The sequence below is a fragment of the Wyeomyia smithii genome, chromosome 2 (assembly GCF_029784165.1).
Source record: "Wyeomyia smithii strain HCP4-BCI-WySm-NY-G18 chromosome 2, ASM2978416v1, whole genome shotgun sequence".
NCBI lineage: Eukaryota > Metazoa > Arthropoda > Insecta > Diptera > Culicidae > Wyeomyia > Wyeomyia smithii.
This window is the reverse complement of record NC_073695.1, coordinates 197,064,176-197,087,109: the sequence shown is the minus strand read 5'-3', so window position 1 is coordinate 197,087,109 and position 22,934 is coordinate 197,064,176. Positions and strand designations below refer to the sequence as shown.

Below are 22,934 nucleotides of genomic sequence, written 5' to 3'. Positions count from 1 at the left end.
AACAACTTACGACAAAAGCTCACACAAAATCAGATGCACCTTTCAAAGCTAATGACACAGAAGTCCTAACTATAATTCTAGTGGGTGGTTGTTTGTGACGACTGACGAACATCGATAAGCTGTTCGGTACAGGGTTTGTCGCTTGTCGAGGAAAGTAGATAAAATGAATAGTCATGCGAATTGCGCTGATGCTATCTTCGCTGGAACAGCTAGGTATAATTATTTCTCGGTAGTCGGTAGTGCTTCTGTCAGGCACACGAAAAACATTCCGACGTATCAAAGTTACTCAGGAGCAAATTGAAGACCTGCTGGAGTACGAGTTTAGCAAAAGGCTCAGCTCGATCACTCCAAATTCAAAACCTCTCTGGTCTCTAGCCAAAGTATTAAAAAAGGCATAAACCCATTCCCCCACTTGTCTTGTCATCAGCCCTAGTGGAAAAACGAACACGCTGGGGCAGTCATTCGAGTATTCACACAATTTGGGACGTCACATCGCCAGCCTTTCGAGCTGGCTGGGTGACGTCCCAAATTGTGTGAAGACTCGAATTACTGCCCCAGCGTTTTCATTTTTTCAACAGGGCAGAGTTACCGTTGTCATGCAACCCGATTTTTATAACACATTCACCTCATGCTCAACCACTTGAACCACGGCTTGCTTTTGTAGCACGTGTTTACAATCGATGCTGGGAGTTTAGCTACTTTCCCTCAGTTTTCCAGGACTTATGCCGCAGAACTTAATATCCTTCTATTCTTAAAAGCTACCATCCCATTAGTTTATTCTCTGCCCTCTTCAAACTGTTTGAAGAGACAGTCCAGAGCCGTTTATTTATCAAAGAGAAAGGTTTTCTTCTTGAAAAACAGTTCGGGTTCCGAAACGATAGCAGTGGCACTCTGGGACATTGAAAAGACCTTTGATAATGTATTGCACGATGACCTAGTGTACAAGCTGCATTGGAGTCTGGCAACTGGCTCTGACGACTCTTTTGACATTGGTTTGGTTTTTACTTGCGAAAGTGAAGGAGGGAAATATTTTTGCTTTTGTTTTCACACAAAAACTGACAGTTTCATATGAAAATTCGCGTAGGTGCGAACAGCCTTAAAAATCTCTTTTACTTGTGTCAGGGCCAATAGAACTGCTACACTACTTCAACACTCACTATTACGTTGCACACGAATGCATTGGATTGGACGACCCCTCGTCGCTTTGTTGACATTGTGTCTTAACTGTCAGTGAATGTATGTGTTACTTTTGTAATCGTGTGTTATCCGGAATAATGGATCTAGAATAGAAACATTGTACTGTGATCGCCTTGTTCCGAGCGAAAAAACAAAACGATGAGATAGTGTGCTGTCCGATCTCCATGTGTGAAGAAATTTTGTATACAGTACAGTAAAATCAAATGATACCTGAAGACCGGAAGTATAAAAAAGCTACTGAGGTGACACCTGACATACTAAAGATTATCGAGTAAAATCCTTGATGTAGTGCCACCAAATTGGTTATGGATCTCAACAAATCTGATCGGAGCCTCTGTTGAATCCTGAGAGATGATTTTTCAAACCAAGCCCTATAGACTGTTCCAGAAGAAAGGGCACACTTCTCTGTCTGCTCCATCTCAATGTTTACATTTACACTTAAACGTCGAACCGACAACACCTCACAGCGAAGTTCCATGATGGGAAAGATTTCCCATCGATTCGACCTATTCGAACGTGCACAGATGGTGCACTATTCCAGGGTTATCATTCAAGAACGCGAAACTGGAGAACGCTGATGTGAAAGTGGTACGTATTGCGATCCGAAAGTTCGGGAAGGATAACTACCATGCGAACCTGCCACGAAGTGGACGAAAAAAAGGAGTGATGAACTCCAAATTGGACAACGGAATCGAACAAGCTTTCTCTAAGGCAACAGGTGCCTCAGTTCACGATGTGATCAGAAGGCTAAACATCTCGTAGTCCAACTTTCTAGTTGAAAGTTACTACTGGAAAGTTACTGGAGCTGAAGACGTACAAGGAACAGAACCTGCCTAAAAGAAACCCTATGCAGGCGGCCTGCGTGAAGCCCAAACGCGAAAGCCGTACGATCCAATTTTCGCCAAGAACAAGTACTGCATTAAGACGGACTACGAAACGTATTCGAAGCTGGACTATAAAACATTGCCGGGAACGCAATATTACACGATTCGTTAAAGTGTTGATGTTGACAAGGCGGATACTCCAGTTCTCGCTGGAAAATTTAGAGGCAATGCACAGTGGTACAGAACGACAATTTAGGCAGACATGGGGTTTTCGATGCAATTTTGTGATTTTACAGCCATACTTTCTATGGAGAAGTTGCTTCTTATAAATAGGTCTACAAACACAATGAAATAAAAATTAGGGTGGTCCTTAAACCTGCAAAATAGAACAACTAAAATTCCTGTACGTCAAAGAAATGGTCAACTATCTTTGGCAAAGTTGTAGATTACTTGATCTTAAGCAAATTTGTAGAAGACTCTTTGTTTGTAGCTCTTGAATTGACCAAAAGACGCAACTTTTGGTTGCTAAACTTTGAAGATATCTTTTACGGGTGAAGAGTTATTATTGTTTAAATTTTTGAAATACGTTCGTTTTCAAAAGTTGATATCTATGCATGGGGCAAATGAAAACAATATCTTCTGGTTTAATTTGAAAGAGCAATTCGTGTACTTTATCATATGATAAAATTGGAGTTATACTTTTTCTTGAAATTTAATAAAACTGGTTTGAATCTGCTAACTTTTGTCGAAAAAGTAAATTTTTTTCAGTTATAGTTTATTTATTTGGTACATATTTTTCGGTAAAGTTATAGATAAGCTTATTTAAGATAACTTCGCATTTAAAAACACCTATATCTCTTAAATTGACTGATAGAGTGTAATTTTACCTGGTGGATCCACGATTTTTTATATATAAACTTATGTTTTACTCTATACACTAGATGCGTGTTGAACTTGCCATCATATATTCACTTCAAAAGTTACAGTTTTAAAAACTAAAAACACTGATCACTGACGTAGTATGGTGGGGCGGAGGAGGCGACAGAAGGGAAGTTTTAAAAACTAAACAGAGAGAACTATGCTGAAGTGCCACTGCGACAAATACTTGTCTTTTGTATCTGAGAAATTGGATGCGAGTATAGAGCAAAATATATGTTTACACAGTGATGATTCGCTCGTTGGATGTTCGTTAGTTGGACGTTCGTTAGTTGGGTGTTCGCTAGTTGGGCTGTCACCCAACTAAAAAGCACTCTAATGTCAGAATTCAACGTCAATCAAATGCATTTCAGGGGTCCGAAAAGTGAAAAAATATTACTAAAATAAAATTACATTATTTATTGTTGCGAAAAATTTGTAAACATGTTTGACTATTACGCTTAATCCATTCAGCACTAATAAGTTTGTTCCTCAGCGCTATTAACTGGACACTTTATGCAGATCACCTCTGGCATAATCAGTCGCGTAATTTGAAAAGTCCATGTTATAAATTGACAACATTTTGTGTGTAATTTAAAAGTATACTGTTCGGTTGTTTGTTTTTATTTCTTCAACTCCTGCACCGGAAATATCCAGCGTAGCGATCTTTCATATTTCAGGCATGAAGCAAAGTGACGTGCTTGCGCTTTATCATTTTGCTTCTCGTTGGATTTTTTGTATGAAAAAGTATTGACCAAATACATAAAATATTTACTACAGCAGCAAGACAGATGAGCAAAGTTGATTTTCTTTGACATAGTTTTACCGCAATGAAATTAGGAAATTTCCCGAAGCAGGAAGAAAACAAACAATCGGCGCTCCCCTTTGAAAAATTTCTCGAGTTGTCAGTTTATCCAACTAACGAACACGATTCGCTAGTTGGGTGGCAGTTGTGTTCCAACCAACGAATTTCGGCTGTATATGTTGTACAGAGTTATGCACTCGAATCGATTCAATCAATTATTGAAAAAAGGTCAGCTTTGTTTTGTGAATGTTCAAAAGTACACTCTGTCAGTCAATTTGAGAGATATAGGAGTTTTTATGTGCGAAGTTATCTTGACTAAGCTTATTTACAACTTTACCGAAAAATATGTACAGTAGTTTCACCAAATAAATGAACTATACCTGTTTTTTTAAATCTTTTTTGACAAAAGTTAGCAGATTCAAACTAGTTTTATTAAATTTCAAGAAAAAGTATATCTCCAATTTTATCATATGATAAAGTACACGAATTGCTCTTTCAAATGAAACCAGAAGATATTGTTTTCATTTGCCCCATGCAGAGATATCAACTTTTGAAAAGAACGTATTTCAAAAATTAAAACATTAATAACTCTTCACCTGTAAAAGATATCCTTGAAGATTAGCAACCAAAAATTGCGTCTTTTAAAGTTCTAAAAGTTGTCCCAACGCAACTTTACTGAGAAATTTGAAATAAAAATAATAGAGCAAAAAAACTGTTTTTTCAGAGCCGCCCTAATCAGAATTGCTCTAACTCAGTCAATTCAAGAGCTACAAAAAAGTAGTCTTCTACAAAATTGCTTAAAATCAAGTAATCTACAACTTTGCCAAAGATAGTTTAACATTTTTTTCACAAACAAGAATTTTAGTTGTTCTATTTTGAAGGTTTAAGGACCACCCTAATTTTCATTCCAGTTTATATATAGACCTATAAATAAGAAGCAACTTCTCCATAGAAAGTATGGCTGTAAAATCACCAAATCGGGTCGAAAACCCCATGTCCGCCTAAATTGTGGTTCTGTACCACTGTGCAATGATATGGTGTGGTAGGAAATTGGCTTGAATGCTTGAAAACATATTTGATGCCACCGATTCGCCAACATGACACTCCTTTAATATTCTGGCCTGATCTAACAATTCGAAAACGTAACAATTGTTCCGAAAAACATGAATCCCCCAATTTGTCCTGAAATTCGTCCCATTGAATGATTATAGGCTCAAGATAAGAGGTATCTTCGCCAACATATTCAGCCAGCGGCATCCACCGTGGAAAAATTCAAACGAGATTGGACAAGAGCATCTAAAACAGTTGCTAATCAGTCCATGAAAAACCTCATGAAGAACGTTAGAAGAAAAATTCGAGAACTTACTTATAAATGAAAAAGTCATCAAAAGTCTTTGATAAACAATGTTAAGAAACCATATGTAGGAGGATGAGTTGATATAAATAAAAGATAGTCAATTTTTAACGAACTAATTATGTGCCCTGACTTTCTGAGACGGTCTATATAAGGTTCAGGAAATTCAAGATCATTCAGTGAGGCAAAAACAAGAATGGGTGGGGCTAATCAAAAGGGCCGCGGACGGATGCCTTGGCGATTATCGTGTTTACCGACGAGAAACTCTTCAGCATATTGTATAGCTCATCCATGAAGGCCGGACTCCGCTTGTTTTTGTCCCTTAAGAAGTGAAGATCAATCAAAATACATACCAGAAACTAGTTCTACAGAACGTCGTCGAACCGTGGGCACGTCGTCATCTTGGTACCAGGGATTGTATTTTCCAACAGGATTCGGCGCTGGCTTGCAAAGCGGAGAAAACGAAACTCTTATTGCGGAAAATTTTCCAGTGTTCATTTCAAGCTCGAAAAGACCATTGAGTTCACCGGACCGGAACTTTATGGACTTTGTCGTCTGGGGTATGTTAGAGGCTGAAGTCTTCTCTGGAAAACATGAAGGTGTTGAAGTCCTGAAGCGATATTAGACAGTAGCCTGAAATAAAATACCACAAGAGCACCTGTGGGCCTTTTTTTTCCTTGTTGGGGACATTGTACCACTGCGACCAGTGTTTAGATCTTTTGTGGTGTGTCCTCTTTTACTATAGGCCTTTACCTGTATAGTCAACTACTATGTGTCTGAGTAGTCGCCATTGTCATTGAAGGCATTATCCCAATGAGGTATTATACTGCGAATAAAATTCAGAACATTGTTCGGAGAACTAGCCCATATTTCCCAAGGTTCTAGAAGTCCCTTATTAAGAAATTTGCGCCGTTTGTTGAATATTGCTGGGCATTCGCACAACAAATGATGAGCACTTTCACTCTCTATGTAACAGAAGCGACAATTGTCATTTTCAAGCCTTCCTATTAGCTTTAGATGATAGTTACTCGGACAGTGACCAGTGATCAGCCCAGTATAAGTACTCAGATCCTTCTTTGAAAGGTTTAACAGTTTCAGTGCAGTCGAAGCGTTAGGCTTGATGTATCGTTTCGCATGACGAGCTATTTTAGTGCTTTCCCAGTTCAGCAGCACCTGACCTTTTTCCCACTCTGATAGCTCCATTCTCAGGGCACTAAAGGAAACCCCACAGAATGGTTCAGGACCAATAAGTGTCATTGCTGATCCAGCTCTTGCTAGCTCATCTGCTTTTTCATTACCTTCGATACCACAGTGTCCAGGAACCCAGTAGAGGTTTACCTTGTTGCGCGTAGCTAGTTGTTGAAGCATTTTAACACATTCCCAAACTAGTTTGGAAGTGCAAGTAACAGATTTCAAAGCACTCAAGGCTGCTTGACTATCGGAAAAAATGCATATGTTAGCATTTCGATATTTTCTTTTCAAGCAGATTCAGGTACATTCCAAAACGGCATAGATTTCAGCTTGGAACACCGTGGGCCATGTTCCCATCGCCACTGAAAGACTTACTCCAGGGCCTGATATGCCAGCCCCTACCCGATTTCCCATTTTTGAGCCATCAGTGTAGAATATTATTGAGCCATCTCGGGTGCTGGGCCCTCCACATTCCCATTCACTACGACTTGGATCTAGAACTATAAATAGATGGTTGAAATCATACTTTTTTTCCATCAGATCTTCATTTTTTAGTATTAGAGGATTTATATAAAACTCCTTCAAAATTCGTAGGTGACCATTTAGGTCTCCTTCAAAGAGAGCATATGTACGACATAACCTAATTGCACTTTTGAGCGCATCTAGTCGAATAGTCTGAGATAAGGGCAGAAGGTTGAGAAGAGCATCAACGGCTTTAGACGGAGTGGTACCCATTGCCCCTGTAATAGCTGTAGTGGCAAGCCTTTGAAGTTTTTCAAACTTGAGTTGAGTCGTTTTTTCTTTGGTTTTTGGCCACCATATCAAAGCTGCATATGTTATTCTGGGTTTTACTATAGCCGAGTAGATCCACTGTATCATTTTAGGCTTAAGCCCCCATTTTTTCCCAAAAGTCTTTTTGCAAGCCCAAAAAGCACAGGTAGCTTTGTTTAAGACTTGTTTAACGTGTGCGTTCCAGAGAAGCTTACTATCCAGGATTACTCCAAGATATTTAACTTCCATGGAGAATGTCAGCAGAACACTATTTAGGTAAAGAATGTTGAGATTAGTTTTCCTTCTTTTTGTAAACGGTACTAGTGTAGTCTTAGATGGATTTATATTTAATCCTTCTCTTCTACACCACGAGGAAGTAAAGTTTAAAGCTGATTGCATTCGTTCTGAGATAATGTCATCGTATTTACCACGGACTATAATAACCACGTCATCCGCAAAACCGATCACTTCAAACCCCAGTGACTCTAAGTTTTTTAAGCGATCATTTACTACTAAAGACCATAGTAGTGGAGAAAGAACTCCTCCTTGCGGACAGCCTTTAACAGCTATTACTTTAAGCGACGAATCTCCAAGATGCGCAAGTATTTCTCGTTTTGTAAGCATTTCAACAATCCACTCAATTAGACAGTTCTCAAACCTGTGAGCTTTCATTGCTTTTTTCATGGACTTATAGCTTGCATTGTCGAAAGCTCTTTCTATGTCGAGAAATGCTGCCAACATCATTTCTTTAGCCTTGTAGGTTTTCTCAATTTTTGTTACAACTGAGTGAAGAGCATCCACTGTTGATTTTCCACTTTGATACGCAAATTGCATTTTACTCAACGGGTTTCTGCAAAGTATTGCATCCTTGATGTATTCGTCAATAAGTTTTTCCATTATTTTGAGAAAAATAGAGGCCAAACTTATTGGTCTGAAGGATTTTGGTGACGACTTGTCTTTTTTGTTTGTCTTAGGAATAAAAACAACTCTGGTTTGCCGCCAAGCTGTAGGAATATAACCTAGCGAAAAACTTGCTTTATATATTTTTGTTAAAGCAGGTACTAATCTACCTTTGCATTTCTGAAGAAGTATTGGATAGATTCCGTCAACTCCTGGAGACTTGAATGGAGCAAAAGAGTCAATAGCCCATTCTACTCTAGGGGCTGTGAAGATCTTGTTGCCTAGACTTTCAGCCTCATTTTTGGATAATTTTGGTCCACTAAGTGTGCCATTTTGACTAGTTTCAACATTTTCGATACTTGAAGTGAGACCCAGCATTGAAGTATTTGTTGTTGTATTAGAAATAGGAATAGAACCAGGAAAGTGAACTTGCATCATCATATTCAACGTTTCCTCTGTCCCTGAAGTAAAAGATCCATCACTTTTCTTGAGGGATCCGAGGCCATTAGAGTGAGTTTTGGAGAGAACTTTCTGAAGTCTACTGATGACTGGTACGCTCTCAATTTGTTCGCAATTGAACCTCCAGTCTTTTCGTTTGGATCTTCTTATCTCTTTATTATACTCAGTTAGGGCCTTTTTATATTCAACCCAATTTGATGTTGCTTTAGCCCGATTGAACAGTTTCCTAGTTTTCTTTCGAAGGTGTTCCAATCGTTTGTTCCACCAAGAAACGTCTCTATTAATGGAAGGCTTTTTTCCGGACAATTAGAATGGTAGGCCTGTTTGATTTTACCTATTATGTTTTCAGATGCAATTTCAAGCTCATGATGACAATTTATAGAGATCGGAATTATATCACTCTCACCCTCAAGGGCCGAGCTGTAAGACTCCCAATTCGTTTTACGAGGATTCCTGTAGGTTTCATTAAGTAAACCATTTGCTGCGTACTCAAATAAAATATGGTTGTGATCAGATAGAGAAATTTCTTCTGAAACATGCCAATTTTTAATATTTTAAGAAATTGCAGAACTGCACAATGTGAGATCGAGAACCTCTTCCCTTATTGAGTTCATGAAAGTTGGAGAATCTCCCCGGTTGCAAATATCAATATCGTGTTGTGTAATAAATTCTAAAAGTGACTCACCTCTTTTGTTCACATCAGAACTACTCCAAATTGTATGATGGGCGTTTGCATCGCACCCAATAAGAAAATTTCTGTTATGGCTTTTACAGTACGAGATAAAGGCTGCAACCTTCAACGGAGGGATATCATCTACATCCCCTGGAAAGTACGCTGAAGCCAGATCCACTTCGTGGTAGGTACTTCTAGCATTATTGCAACAATGTCTCTATCAATGAATTCTGTAATGGGAACAAAATTCATATTGATGTTTACCAGAATTGCAGCTCTTGGAGAGAGCTGACTGCTGTCGTAGACTAACTTACAATGTTTCGTAGGCAATCCAAAGATCCTACTATTATATGCCCATGGCTCCTGGAGAAGGGCAACATCCAGTTTGCTTTTTACAAATACTTTGCTAAGAATATATGAAGAGACCTTTGCATGGTGAAGGTTATTTTGTATTATTTTTATAGTATTGTTAGCCATTTAGGAGAGACTTAGACCTGCGGGCCTTATGCGATGCGTTCCTCAATCGTCTGCGGCGAGCGGTTAAACTCAAAGGCGAACAAGTTTCACTTGACCAGTGAATTTCCAAAAAGTGATATGTTTTCAAATGAAATTGAAATTAAATGTTTTTGTTTGGATAAATTTATGTGTTTGTTTCAACTTAGCATCGAAGATGCTCTGAATGCGTATTTTATCAGCTGGAAAGTTTTGATCAATGCGGCTGAGACTCATTCTGTTCCCACATGCTTGATCGCCCCTGTTCCTGCTGACGATTGCAGGATCAACGTTGTTAGTTATCTTAAACTCACCCTGAATAGTCATCTCGGGTTTCGATCACACGTCGACAACTTAATCAAATTGCATTTACAAATTTTAACAAATGTGCGTCCCCTTTCTACAAATAGATCATCTACTCTGCGTTAGAGTACGCAGTTTCAGTGTGGAAGGGCTGTTCCAGAAAACACAGGCTAAGGTTCCAGCGTGTGCAAAACTGAAATTTTAAAAAAGATTTTAAACCTACCCCCTTTGGACAAGGACGAAGGAGGTACACGAACTCCCGAACCTGCATACCTTGGAAATCAAATTCGACCCCTACTGCATTAAATATGGAAGGAGAAGCTTCGCTTGCGAGTACGCGACTATAAAAAACAAAAAAAAGGAAAGATCTGAGAAGAAATGCTCTAGTGAAACGCTTGCATTGTAAAATATTGTAAAATCAAAATACAGGTGAAAATAGCTCAAATTCATCGTCTGCAGCCCAAAGCAAATTGTGTCTCTGCTGATGCGGGCTTTTATAGAATACCTAATAGGTGCCAAAGTGTTCGAATTGTCGTGATAACAAGAAAACCGGAATCATGCCATGTTATACGCAAATTGTAACTATTGTAACACATCAATGGCACTTCTTAGAGCAAGCGCACCGGGGAGTTGCCATTTGAGTTGCTATTTTCACAACGCTGGCCGTTGCTATTTTGGATAGCAACCGATTTTCGCACCGGTCGTTGCTAATGGGGATTACCAATTCCACTATTTCTTTTTCACACCGGCAGTTGCCGATTTCTGAAGACCGTCACTAGCCAGCGTTGGCAAAATGTTTGTTTGTGATGTATTTCGCATATTTTTTGCGGATCTAGTAATAATCAACTTATCCGTCAGTCAATCGTTTCCGGAATGATCTACGCTCTTTCTACTTCATAAAATGTTCCCTCCATTTCACGTAACTTTGTTTTAACTTTGTTTCCGTTCTCCCAAGTTATCGATAACTAATTCTTTTGCAGGTTTTTTTACTTGTGCGTACATAAATTTTTTCATCCCTATATGTTTATTTAAAGTAATTCCGTAAAACTGGGCACGTCCCGCAACGTTGGCTTAAATGACTATTCTACTGAAAGTTGGAGAACTGTCATTAGTCGTATTCTGTATTTCATGCTGTCTCGGTTCCCACAGTTTGCTATTAATATTTGAAAATTTGCCGCCAAAAAAAAACTTAAATATAGAACGCGTAAGTTGTTTTCGATTATTTGATTGATTCTAGTGATGAAGAAAGTGATTTCGCAAAACAAATTTCCTTATACACGATTAAGAAAATGGTTTTTGGAAAGATTCGGGGCGACTCTCAGCCTAGTAAATAGCCAAATATTGACCGCCATACGGAGGAAGGTGCCATCCAGCGTTTTAACAACGGTCTATACCGATGACCATTTCTAACGCCGCTTTCGAACGCATCTTAGGTTTGAAGATTGAAACAGCGGTAAAGGAGAAAAATGGTTTTTTATACAACGACCGAACGAAACGGGAAAATAGTTGGTAATACTCCCGAGCAGATTTGCTTAACCCTTCCAGGTTTATTTAATAATATTGGCGAATCTTGTGAGGATTTGAGCTTTCCGCATCGTGTAGGTTGCAGACCAAAATGCCAACCAAAATGGTCATCTCAATAATAAACCTATACAAAATGTTTACCTGCCCGAAAAAACACCCTGTGCAAAATTTCAGCTCAATCGGAAATAAAATTGAGTAGTGGTTCACGCCGACACTTGCGTCCTACGACGTGTTTAACAAGCATCAAATAGCAACGATTCGGCTCGTTGCTATCGCGTTGCCAAATTTAATAACTCGCTACTACCCGAGGTGACGATTGTTATTTCTCAAACCAACATAGCAACGCCCGGTGCGGTTGCCGCGTTATGGTGGGAGTTGCCAAACTAGCTTTAGAAACTTCAATTTAGCCACTGGTGGGCTTGCTCTTAGCGCCCCAAAACCATTTTATTGTGAAGTAGTTGATATATTTCTTCGGCCAGTTCAACTATTAAAACGAAGAGATAACAAAACTATAATCATATCAGCAAATGGCAATTCGTGAAAATAATAGTGCCGCTGTCACTATTGTGGTGACACCCCAATGGCACTTTTTAGCGCTTCAAAATCATTTTAGTGCATCCAAAACAAACGGGAAAGATATAATTTTTTTGGGCGTAAAAAGCGACCCCAGTGTATACAAATTGGTTTCACTTGGTTCAAATTTTGTTCGTGAACATTCACTGTGTTGTGAAAAAATAAACCTGACAGCTATCGTCGTATTTTTCTCTACTTCGCATGCGTACAACGAACAAATTTATACACGTATTCTGGATAAATTGGAGATGGAAGAAACTACAGATGAGCAAGATCGCGCCAAATGACCTATGATCGAATATCGACCATTTTTGATTTGAATGAAACTTTGCACACGTATTTGGCTTAGCAAACTGAGCATTTTTCACAGATGGAGAATTTTTTACACCCATGAGTTACATTCTGAAAGGGCGTATGCCTTTTGGCATAGGTTTTATTCGAAGCATTGTAGCCCAGAAACCGTTGGTTGTATAGAAAAACTGTCTGAGAATGAGTTTTAGGGAATTAAAAATTCGTCATAAAAAATATACACTGTACAAAGCGGGGTCTAAAATATTTTTGACCAAAAAAAAATTAAAAATAAACAATAAATTTCAATTTAAAAAAAGAGAGTTGATTTGTTTTTTAAGAAACTTGACGGTAATACGCAACTTTAAAAAAAAGGTCCAGGGTGGAGAAATGAAAAATAATTTTTTTATGGTAGATTAATTTTTTTATAAAAATTCTAATTTAAACATTTTTCAAAATATTTGTATTCTGATGATTTTAAAAGATGCAGAAAGTCATTTTGAATCAAAAAGCTCTTGGAACGTATGGGTTTTGCTGGAGAACCACGGACAAATTAAGAAAAACGTGTATCTTCCTAAATAATTATAATTTTCAGAGCTTAAATTAGAAATAACTCGAAAAATGTGTGTGTGTGTGTGTGTGTGTGTGTGTGTGTGTGTGTGTGTGTGTGTGTGTGTGTGTATGTGCAGATTTTTATTCTCACGCACTTTTCTCAGAGATGGCTAGTCCGATTTTCATGAAATTAATTGCAAATGAAAGGTCTTGTTGTCCCATAAGACCCTATTCAATTTTATTGTAATCGGATTTTTAGTTTGGAGGTTATGTACCAAAATGTAAAAACCATGAAACATCATTATCTCGAAAACTACACAACCGATTTAAACAAAATTAATTTCAAATAAACGGGCTACCTTAACTTTTGAATTTTATGAAGATTGAACTTGTGGTTCAAAAGTTATGAAAAGAAACGTGTTCTGAAGACTGTTTAATCTCACTCATGTTTCTCAGAGATGGCTGAACCGATTTTCATAAAATCAGTTTCAAATGGAAGGTCTAGCTGCCCCATAAGACCCTATTGATTTGTTTTGCAGTCGGACTATTACTTTGCTTGTTATGTTTAAAAATGTGAAATCCAGCTTTTCATAGGAACGTATTCCGATGACTACTTGAACTCACTCACTTTTCTCAGAGATGGTTGACCCGATTTTAACAAAATTAGTGTCAATTAATGATTCTAGCTGCCTCAAAACACCCAATTGAATTTTACTGTAATCGAAATGTAACTTCGTCTGTAATGTACCGAAATATGAAAATCACGAAACTTCATTATCTCAGTAACTACACAACCGATTTGATCAATATTATTATCAGATGAGCGGGCTAGTTAAGGGTTAACTGATGAACTATGATTCAACACGTGGTTTCAAAGTTTGGCTGCCCTATACGTTCCCATTTCATTTGATTATAATCGAACTTAAGCAACCGTTATGTATTAAATTGTTAATAAAGCAACGAAAGTCTATTATCTCAAAGATTACATGACTTATTTGAACATAACTAGTGTCATACGAACGAGTCATCTCTCAAACCTACAAATAACAAACTTCATAACAATTTGATTTGTGGCTCAAAAGTTATGGAAAGAAAAGAAATTTAAAGACTATTTAAAACTATACCTGCTTTGATCGATATATGTGGCCTCAACATAATTTTAATGTGGTATCATACTATTTGAACGTTCCAAATTTTTTGATGCCTTGCGATGTGTTTAAAATCTGCAAATGCACGACGAATCGGCCATAGGATATGATCAAAGTCAAATAACAAATCCTCGACTTTTGGGTTCTGTACATCGCCTTAATTCTGAATATATTCATATTGGGTGGTATTCGGTCATTTTCAGCTGTTTTTCAGGCATCAATCTGACACCAAAAATACTCATATTGGGTGTTAATCGATCATTTCGGCTGTTTCCCAGGAATCGTAAGTCGTCAACCTAGAATTTTAAATAGGGTCTGTGGTCGATTTCAGCTGCTGTGTATCATTCTAGATCCGGAGATACTCCTGCTAGACGGAAATCGGCCGTTTTTGGCTGTTTTCCAGAAACCAGAAGTGGCCATCCTACAATTCGTAATGGTGTCTGAGGTCAATTTTAAGCTTCTTGCAATATTCTGGTTCCGTAGATACTCATATTTAATGGGAATCGTCCATTTCAGGCTGTTTTCCAGAAACCGGAAATTGCCATGTTACAATTCAAAATGTTGTCTGAAGTCGATTTGTGGCTCCAGTGCATCATTACGATTCCGGAGATACCCATGTTGGGTGGTATTTGCTCACTTTCCGCTGTTTCCCAGAAACCGGAAGTCGCCATTTTGGATTTCAAAATGGCATTTGGATACAATTTCTGGCCTTGAGGCGTCATTCTGGTTGAAGAAATACTCATATTGGGTGGTATTTAGTCATTTCCAGCTGTTTTTCAGAAAACGGAAGTCGCCATCTTAGAATTCAAAATGGTATCTGTGGTCGATTTTAGCTCCTGTGTATCATCCTAGATTCTATTATTATTACATTCGGTGGAAAACGGCCATTTTTGGATGTTTTCCAGAAACCGGAAGTTGCCATCTTACAATCCAAAATGTTGCCTGAGGTCGATTATGGAACATATTTGTTACCGCTGAAAACATTCACCTGCCAAATATGGTTCCATTTAATTGATTAGTTCGCGCGTTGTATGGGACCCCTGCCTTATAGAAGAGAACAATTATGGACATATTTGTTACCCCAAAAAACATTCACATGCTCAATTCGGTTTCACTTACTCGGTTAGTTCTCGAGATGTGCATAAATTTGTGTTTCATTTGTATGGCACCCCTCCCTTCCAAAAAAAGGATGGGTGTCAAAACATTATGGACATATTTTTTACCACTAAAAATATTTACCTGCCAAATTTGGTTCCATTTAGTTGAATAGTTCTCGAGATGTGCAGAAATTTATGTTTCATTTGTGTGAGACCCCTTTCTTCCAGAAGAGGGAGGGGTCTCAAACTATCTTAGGAACCTTTATTGGCACCAAAAACCCCTACATACAAATTTTCACGTCGATCGGTTCTGTAGTTTTCGATTATATGGATCAGACAAACAGACCGGACTGCATTTTTATATGTATAGATTACAACATCAATATTTTAGAACTTTAAGAGTGAATATACATATATTGGATTGAAGCGTTCATGTAAATCTATTTTTAAAAATAAAAGTTTGAATGAGAAAGGCTGGGATTTTATTGTACACGACAGCATGTGTTTTTACTTAAGTGGAGATTAACCCTATTGCTTTTAGATAACAAATTTGTTACAAGAAGGAGAACTTTTCAATGTTGCCTTGAAAGTGGAAAGGCAAACTTTTGCGTGTTGCTAACGGCCAACATTAGATATTCGTGATATCGTAACTAATTTTTAGGTAACAAATTTGCTATGAAAGGGAGAATTTTTCGTTATTGCTTTTAAAGTAAGAAAATAAAATTTTGCGTGTAGTTGTTATTTTTCCATCACTCGCCAAAACGATGCTAATATTATTAAAAAAGCTTTCACCCGCCCAAAGTATCACGTATTTAATTTATTACATTAATTAAGAATTCCGAGAAGAAGATTTGAGTATTTGTTTAGCCAGAACAAGCTTCGGTCGAAAGCTATTTTAATTCGTATATCTACCAAGTAGAAGCGCTAATCTGAATAGGAACCTAATATCCATCGCAAAACCGGTGGTGAATTTATTGAATAATCAGTACGCTACAAATTCTCATATTTTGAAAAGGTTGTTATACTTGTTTAGTTGCAGTACATTATCACGACCCCAAAATTGTTTATTTGTCACCAACAATTGGATCAGAAACATTTTGCTGCGGGGATTTCTTCCCTCCGCAACCGTCTTCGAAATCAACATACCTGCATTTCGGAAAATACCGGCAAACAACGTCGATCATCGTCGCCTCTGCTTCAGGCAGTGCTTGTACTTAGGCATCGAATGTACATTATCGGCCATAAAAGCACCCAAGTTGCTGGCTGTGCACAAAAGATCGTTTCCGTAAGCCGCCGGCAACCAAAGCAGATAGACGACAACGCTTGCGGAAATGACTGACTTTTGCTACTGCTGGTGTTGATTGCGGCCTGATTATAAATATTTCTCGTCGTATTCGACATCTATTACGTGACACGCATCGCGCAGAGGAAGCGCAGTTTGATTACCCCTGCTCGAGGACACTGTTCCGTATATTTCAGTATAGATATAGTCGTTATCACTTTAGCGGTCAATATCACGGTAATATTTATTATAAGTTGTCCAAATATGTTAATTTAAAATATACATTTAGATGTATTATAACCAAAAAATCGCGAAAAAATTGCAGCATTGCTAATCCACTTGGTTGCTTACCTTGCACGAACCCATTTCCAGTTACCAGGCAGAAAGCAATCATCGTTAAATTAACTGAGCTTGGTTAACCACCCCATTGGGTAGTTTGGACAATACAGATGATCGCTTGAAGTCGCAAACCGTACCACGGTTCGCAATTGTCAAGAAATGCAAAACATCGGCGAATCAAACTCCTAGTGCTATTATTAGACTGACCGGCAAGCGGCACATGTGTTGCACGGAAAGTCAAACAACCATTACGGGAGCCTTACAGCAGAGCGTAAAGACAGGTAGACGAGCGATAGTCAGGTTTATCACCCGGAGCCCGGCTGAAAAACGTGAGAATCCGTGCGACGCATTGATGTAAGGTATGGCGTTTTTTTTTTCTTCGGTGCCGCACGAGCAAGCCAGCTGATAAACTGTAAGCGTGCCTTGACAACGGATGTAGAAAAGTAAAATTCTACTTACAAAACTGGTTGACACTCAAACCGTCGGATTCTTAATTAAATTTCTTTTGTGATCACCGAAATAAATGGTGTTTTCTTGTAATAACATCTACCACAGGACATACATTGGATAATCGAAGAACGATGTTATACTTTAATTGAAACTGACAAGTGTTCTGTCTGTAATGTTTTGAATATGTTTAGGTGAACTCCACCGAATTACGAGTGAAAAGTAATGTTGTATGTTTTAACCAGCGAAGTGACTATATAAACTGGAATAGATTCGACTAATCAAACAGTTTTGTCGAACCTCACTGAGCTATCAGCCCGTAGTCATAAAAATGAAATCGATTATCATTAATATCTTGCAGTTGGTAGCCTTGGTGTCCTGTGAACCACCAAACCTACAAAATCCTGGAAGCAATTTCTACAACCTTGGAACTAACGGAGAATACCACTACGGTTACAACGATGGACAGACCGTGAAGGAAGAATGGCGTACTTCCGACGGAACAGTTCACGGCTATTACAGCTATTTCAATGATATCAAATCGCTTCAAACGGTTCGATATCGTGCAGATTCCGCGAATGGATTCGTGATTCTGTCAGACAATCAAGCCCCAGAAACGAACCCTAATCTTCAAGCCGCTGTACAACCTACCAGCGTTACTGCTGAATCACTCAGCACGGATCTACCCATGACAACAGATGATCCTCTCAACCAGCAACAACAAAATCAGCAAAAGCAAGAGCAACAACCAGAATGCTTGAATGTTTCCACTGCAAGGGCTCCTCCGATAACTTCTACAGCATCAACTGTCGAAGTTTCCACAGTGAGCACCTCAGCTGTTAGTAGACCAACACTCCCTGCTGGAATTGTGTCCCTAACAGATCTCCTCAATCAATACCAGCAGTCTAATAAGAATCGCAAGGAGCCACCTAAGCCTTTTTCTAACGTAGCAACGCATGTTTGATAAATTGCCACCGCAAATTTGTACCAGTTTTTGAATAATATCAATAAAAAAAACCTAAATTAATCCACCTAGCGGTCAGACTCAGCCTTTCTCATCCAAACTTATTATTTATGAAAATAAATTTACATGAATGCTTAAATTCAATAAAGGTATATTTACTCTTTGGGTTTTAAAATATTGATATTGTTATTTAGGTATAAAATATGAAATTTGACGTATTGTTAGTGCTTAAGAAATAACGAAATAAGAGAAATGACTCTTAATTTCGAACAATTTTAATCACGAGCGATACCAGAAACGTTCAAATAGTACGATACCACATTTTACTAGCCCGTTCATCTGATATCAATATTGTTCAAAACGGTTGTGAAGTTTCTAGGATAATGAAGTTTCGCGATTTTCACATTTCGATACATTACAGACAAAGTTACAGTCCGATTACAGCAAAATTCAATAGGGTGTTATGAGGCAGCTAGACCTTCCATTTGACACTGATTTTGTGGAAATCGGTTCAACCATCTCAGAGAAAAGCGAGTGAGTGTATGTAGTCTTCGGAATATGTTTCTTTTCATAGCTGGATTTTACATTTTTAAACATAACAGGCAAAGTAATAATCCGGTTGCAAAAAAAATCATAGGGTCTTGTGGGGCGTCAAGACCTTCCATATGACACTGATTTTATGAAAATCGGTCCAGCCATCTCTGAGATACATTAGTGAGATTAAATAGTCTCCAGAACACGTTTCTTTCCATAACTTCTGAACCACATATTCAATCTTCATTAAATTCGAAAGTTAATGGTTTTTTAGGTAGCCCGTTCATTTGAAATTAATTTTGTTCAAATCGGTTGTATAGTTTCTGAGATATTGATGTTTCGTGATTTTTACATTTTGATACATAACCTCTAAACTAGAAATCCGATTACAATAAAATCCAATGGGGACTTATGGGCCAACTTTACCTTTTATTTGCAATTAATTTTATTGAAATCGGTTCAGCCATCTCTGAGAAAATCGAGTGAGATTGGGAGCGCGTTACACACACACACACACATACAGAAAATGCTCAGCTCGTCGAACTGAGTCGAGTGATATACGACATTCGGCCCTTTTAAGCACTTTTATACCTTTAGTTTTTGCAGTGATTGCTATACCTTTCTAGGAGAAAGGCAAAAATAAATGACTTTTAATATCGAACAATTTCATCACGAGCGATACCGGGAACGTTCAAATAGTACGGTACCACATTTAAATAATTTTGAGCCCATATATATCGATCAAAGCAGGTATAGTTTTAAATAGTCTTTGAATTTCTTTTCGTTTCATAACTTTTGATCCACATATCAAGTTATAATGAAGTTAGTTATGCGTAAGTTTAAAAGATAACTCGTTCGTATGACACTTGTTATGTTAAATAAGTCGTGTAATCTTTGAGATAATAGACTTTCGTTGTTATTTCAATTTAATACATAACGGTTGCTTAAGCTCGATTATAATCGAATGAAATGGGAACGTATATAGCTGCCGAATGAGGAAACCACTTGTTCAATCATAATTCATCAGTTAACCCCTAGCTAACCCGTTCATCTGATATCAATATTGTTCAAATCGGTTATGTAGTCTCTGAGATAATGATGTTTCGTGATTTTTACATTTCGATACATTACAGACGAAGTTACAGTTCGATTACAGCAAAATTCAATAGGGTGTTATGAGGCAGCTAGACCTTCCATTTGACACTAATTTTGTGGAAATCGGTTTAGCCATCTCTGCGAAAAGTGAGTGAGTTCCAGTAGTCTTGTGAAATTTTACTTTTCATAGCGAATTTCACATTTTTAAACATAACAGGCAAAGTAATAATCCGATTGCAAAAAAAAATCAATAAGGTTTTATGGGGTAATTAGACCTTCCAAATGACACTGATTTTGTGGAAATCGGTTCAGCCATCTCTGAGAAACATGAGTGAGATTAAACAGTCTCCAGAACACGTTTCTTTCCATAACTTCTGAACCACATATTCAATCTTCATTAAATTCAAAAGTTAAGGGTTTTTTAGGTAGCCCGTTCATTTGAAATTAATTTTGTTCAAATCGGTTGTATAGTTTCTGAGATATTGTTGTTTCGTGATTTTTATATTTTGATACATAACCTCTAAACTAGAAATCCGATTACAATAAAATTCAATAGCGTCTTGTGGGGCAAACAGACCTTTCATTTGCATATAGTTTCATTGAAATCGGTCCAGCCATCTCTGAAAAAATCGAGTGAGATTGGGAGCGCGTTACACACACACATACGCACACACACACATACAGAAAATGCTCAGCTCGTCGAACTGAGTCGATTGATATACGAGATTCGACCCTCTGGAGCACTTTTATACCTTTGGTTTTTGCAGTGATTGCTATACCTTTCTAGGAGAAAGGCAAAAACATTTGCACAAAACTGTTAATTGAGCCAGTTTACTATAGTTTTTTTGAATACATAAATATTTTAATCATCAATAATTTTTAACAATAACTGTTCCAAACCGATCTCAATTTGCAGTAATAACTTATTAATTGAAATTGAAGCTAATGAGTATTCTGCCATGCGTATTCAAAAATACAGAGGCCATAACACTGCTATCAAATAGTTACGCCTACGAGTACTTCAATTACCCGCATTTAGTTTTATTTTCAGAAGATTGATGTTTTATTCCGATTTTAAAGTGCTTTTCTATAGTGCCATAGGGCAAAATCTTTGGCCAAAGCGTTAGGTGGTAGCGAACATTTTAATCTATTAAAGATTGCTTTTTACCATCCAGTTTAATGTCAAGTTAATGTATGTCAACATTAACGATAAGGTTTTTTAGTAGTTCTTGAATTAATAGTACTGCTTGGATACTTCTTGAATTAATAGTACTGCAACTTTCTGATCACAGCATTTGCAAAAAAAATCTATGTATCTACTTTTAACAATGCAAGGTTAGCAAAATTAAATAAAATTGTGAACTAAATTATGATAGAATGTTAAAAAAAGCAGGTATCACAATCACCTATTTCCATTCAAAATGAAAATGTCTCATGCAAGTAAGCCTACAAAGGGCCAACCGGCAAAGTCTCGACATTTAGTTTCTCTTTTAGAAAACTATGAAGCTAATTCTGTCCAAATCCTTAACATTAAATTTTACAACTTTCTCGACTCTTCCGCTATCTACAAATTGCTAAAAAACTCTTTATTTTGAGCTGAACAACACGATTTCGTATCTCAAAGCGTTGGAAAACCGATTTTACCTAAATAGTGAAATGGCCACGTCCTTGCAATCAGATGGGAAGAAGAAAGGGATGTAGGCGTGACCTGTGTTATTCGGAGACTGTGTTAAACTCTGCACCTCCATAGAGGTCACAGAAAGAAATTTTTGATAGTAGGGAAGGGTACGTTGAATCAGGTTTCACCTTGATAAGTGATGCGATTGTTTACTGAATCGCGGCATTTTTTTCAAAAGTTTACTGTAATTCAGTTCTATTATTTACTGAATTTCGTTCAGTAATTTTATTTTTGCTGTAAACCAGTATTTCATTGATAAATTTACTGAAAACCAGTAATCGATTCAGTGATTCGCAAAAATACAGCAAATCTATTTGCTGAACAGAAAACAGTAAATGAATGTTTGCTGGAATCCAGCGAAAGAATTGATAAGTCAAAATATTTTACGTCAAGCTGACATTAGTAAAACGCGCCAAATCGCTGTGTAGCTGGTACGGGATCATCTCTAAGCTCCTGATAGCGGATGTGGGACCATAGCTAAGTCACTGTTGGGCTAGATGAACTTAAAGGTTGAAATGATAATCATTCATCTCTAGTTCAACAGTAATTTGGCTATGATCCGATGGGCGGATGGGAGCTGGTGCCTGAGGGAAACATGGTTCCCTTGAACTAACTGGTTAACCAGTAAATTGATTTATGCTTTGCTGAATGTACAGCAAATTGTCATAGCTGACAACCAGCAATTTGTATTTTGTTTTACTGAACATGCAGCAAACGATCTGTCATTTTTATGCAATTGAGCATTACTGAATAATCAGCAAATTTCATTTTGCTGAACAGATTGCTGGAAACACAGCACACCAAAAATCAGCAAAATTTTGCTGGTTTCCAGCAATGAAAATTTGGTGTGTAAGGACGCTGTTGGGGCAACCAGCAAGAGCGTGTGGCTTATTTCACTGGAGCAGAACATTATTTGACTGAAATTACGAAGAATATTGCAAAGATTAAAATTTGTCCTGTTCCATTACAGGTTTGTCACATTGTGACTATACTTTTAAGCTTCTGTAAGGTAGCTCCTTCCAGGTGGTCGAGGTACGATGCTGGCCTAACAAGCTAGTCGTCGTAGGTTCGAGTCTCGACTTGTGAGAGACTGTTAGTTTCAGTAGGACCATTGCACTAGCCCTGCAATTGACATGTACGTACATGAAACAGTTGACTGCGAAGTCTGTGTGTAATAAATACAAGGTCAAGTTCCTAATCGCGATGTTGCACCTAGGATTTGCTTTTTTATCAGGTGGCTCTAGTAATCAGTACAGCACTGACACATAACGTAGGTCTGATTACAGTTTTTTTTTCAAAATTTGAATCCGATATCAATCGTGATCCAGATACCTCACAGTTTAGCGAAGGTAGCCCTATACTAATGTTAATATGCTCATTTTTTTTTTTCTTCATCTATAGTTTATTTGACACGGCACAAATACAATTCAATGTTTAACGGCGCCAATTATATCTGGTAGCTTACTTTCTAAAGTATCTTAAAAACTAAAAGCAAATTTTTTATCCTCGCTGCCGACTACGAGCTGAAA

General features: G+C 37.7%; 2 protein-coding genes across 3 annotated transcripts in view; both read left to right on the top strand.

Annotated features, from left to right (window-relative positions):
• The window catches only part of LOC129723013 (sialin-like), a 51,470-nt gene that overhangs the window by 1,971 nt on the left and 26,565 nt on the right, over positions 1-22,934 (top strand). The gene's annotated exons all lie outside the window — the stretch shown is intronic.
• LOC129723014 (uncharacterized) lies at positions 17,364-18,186 on the top strand. Its single transcript, XM_055676935.1, has one exon. It carries the CDS (start codon positions 17,466-17,468, stop codon positions 18,096-18,098), a length of 633 nt encoding a protein of 210 aa, XP_055532910.1. The 5' UTR covers positions 17,364-17,465; the 3' UTR covers positions 18,099-18,186.

Bases quoted from the DNA above. Each gene is read 5' to 3' on its own strand.
- LOC129723014 (XM_055676935.1), top strand. From the start codon at position 17,466: ATGAAATCGATTATCATTAATATCTTGCAGTTGGTAGCCTTGGTGTCC.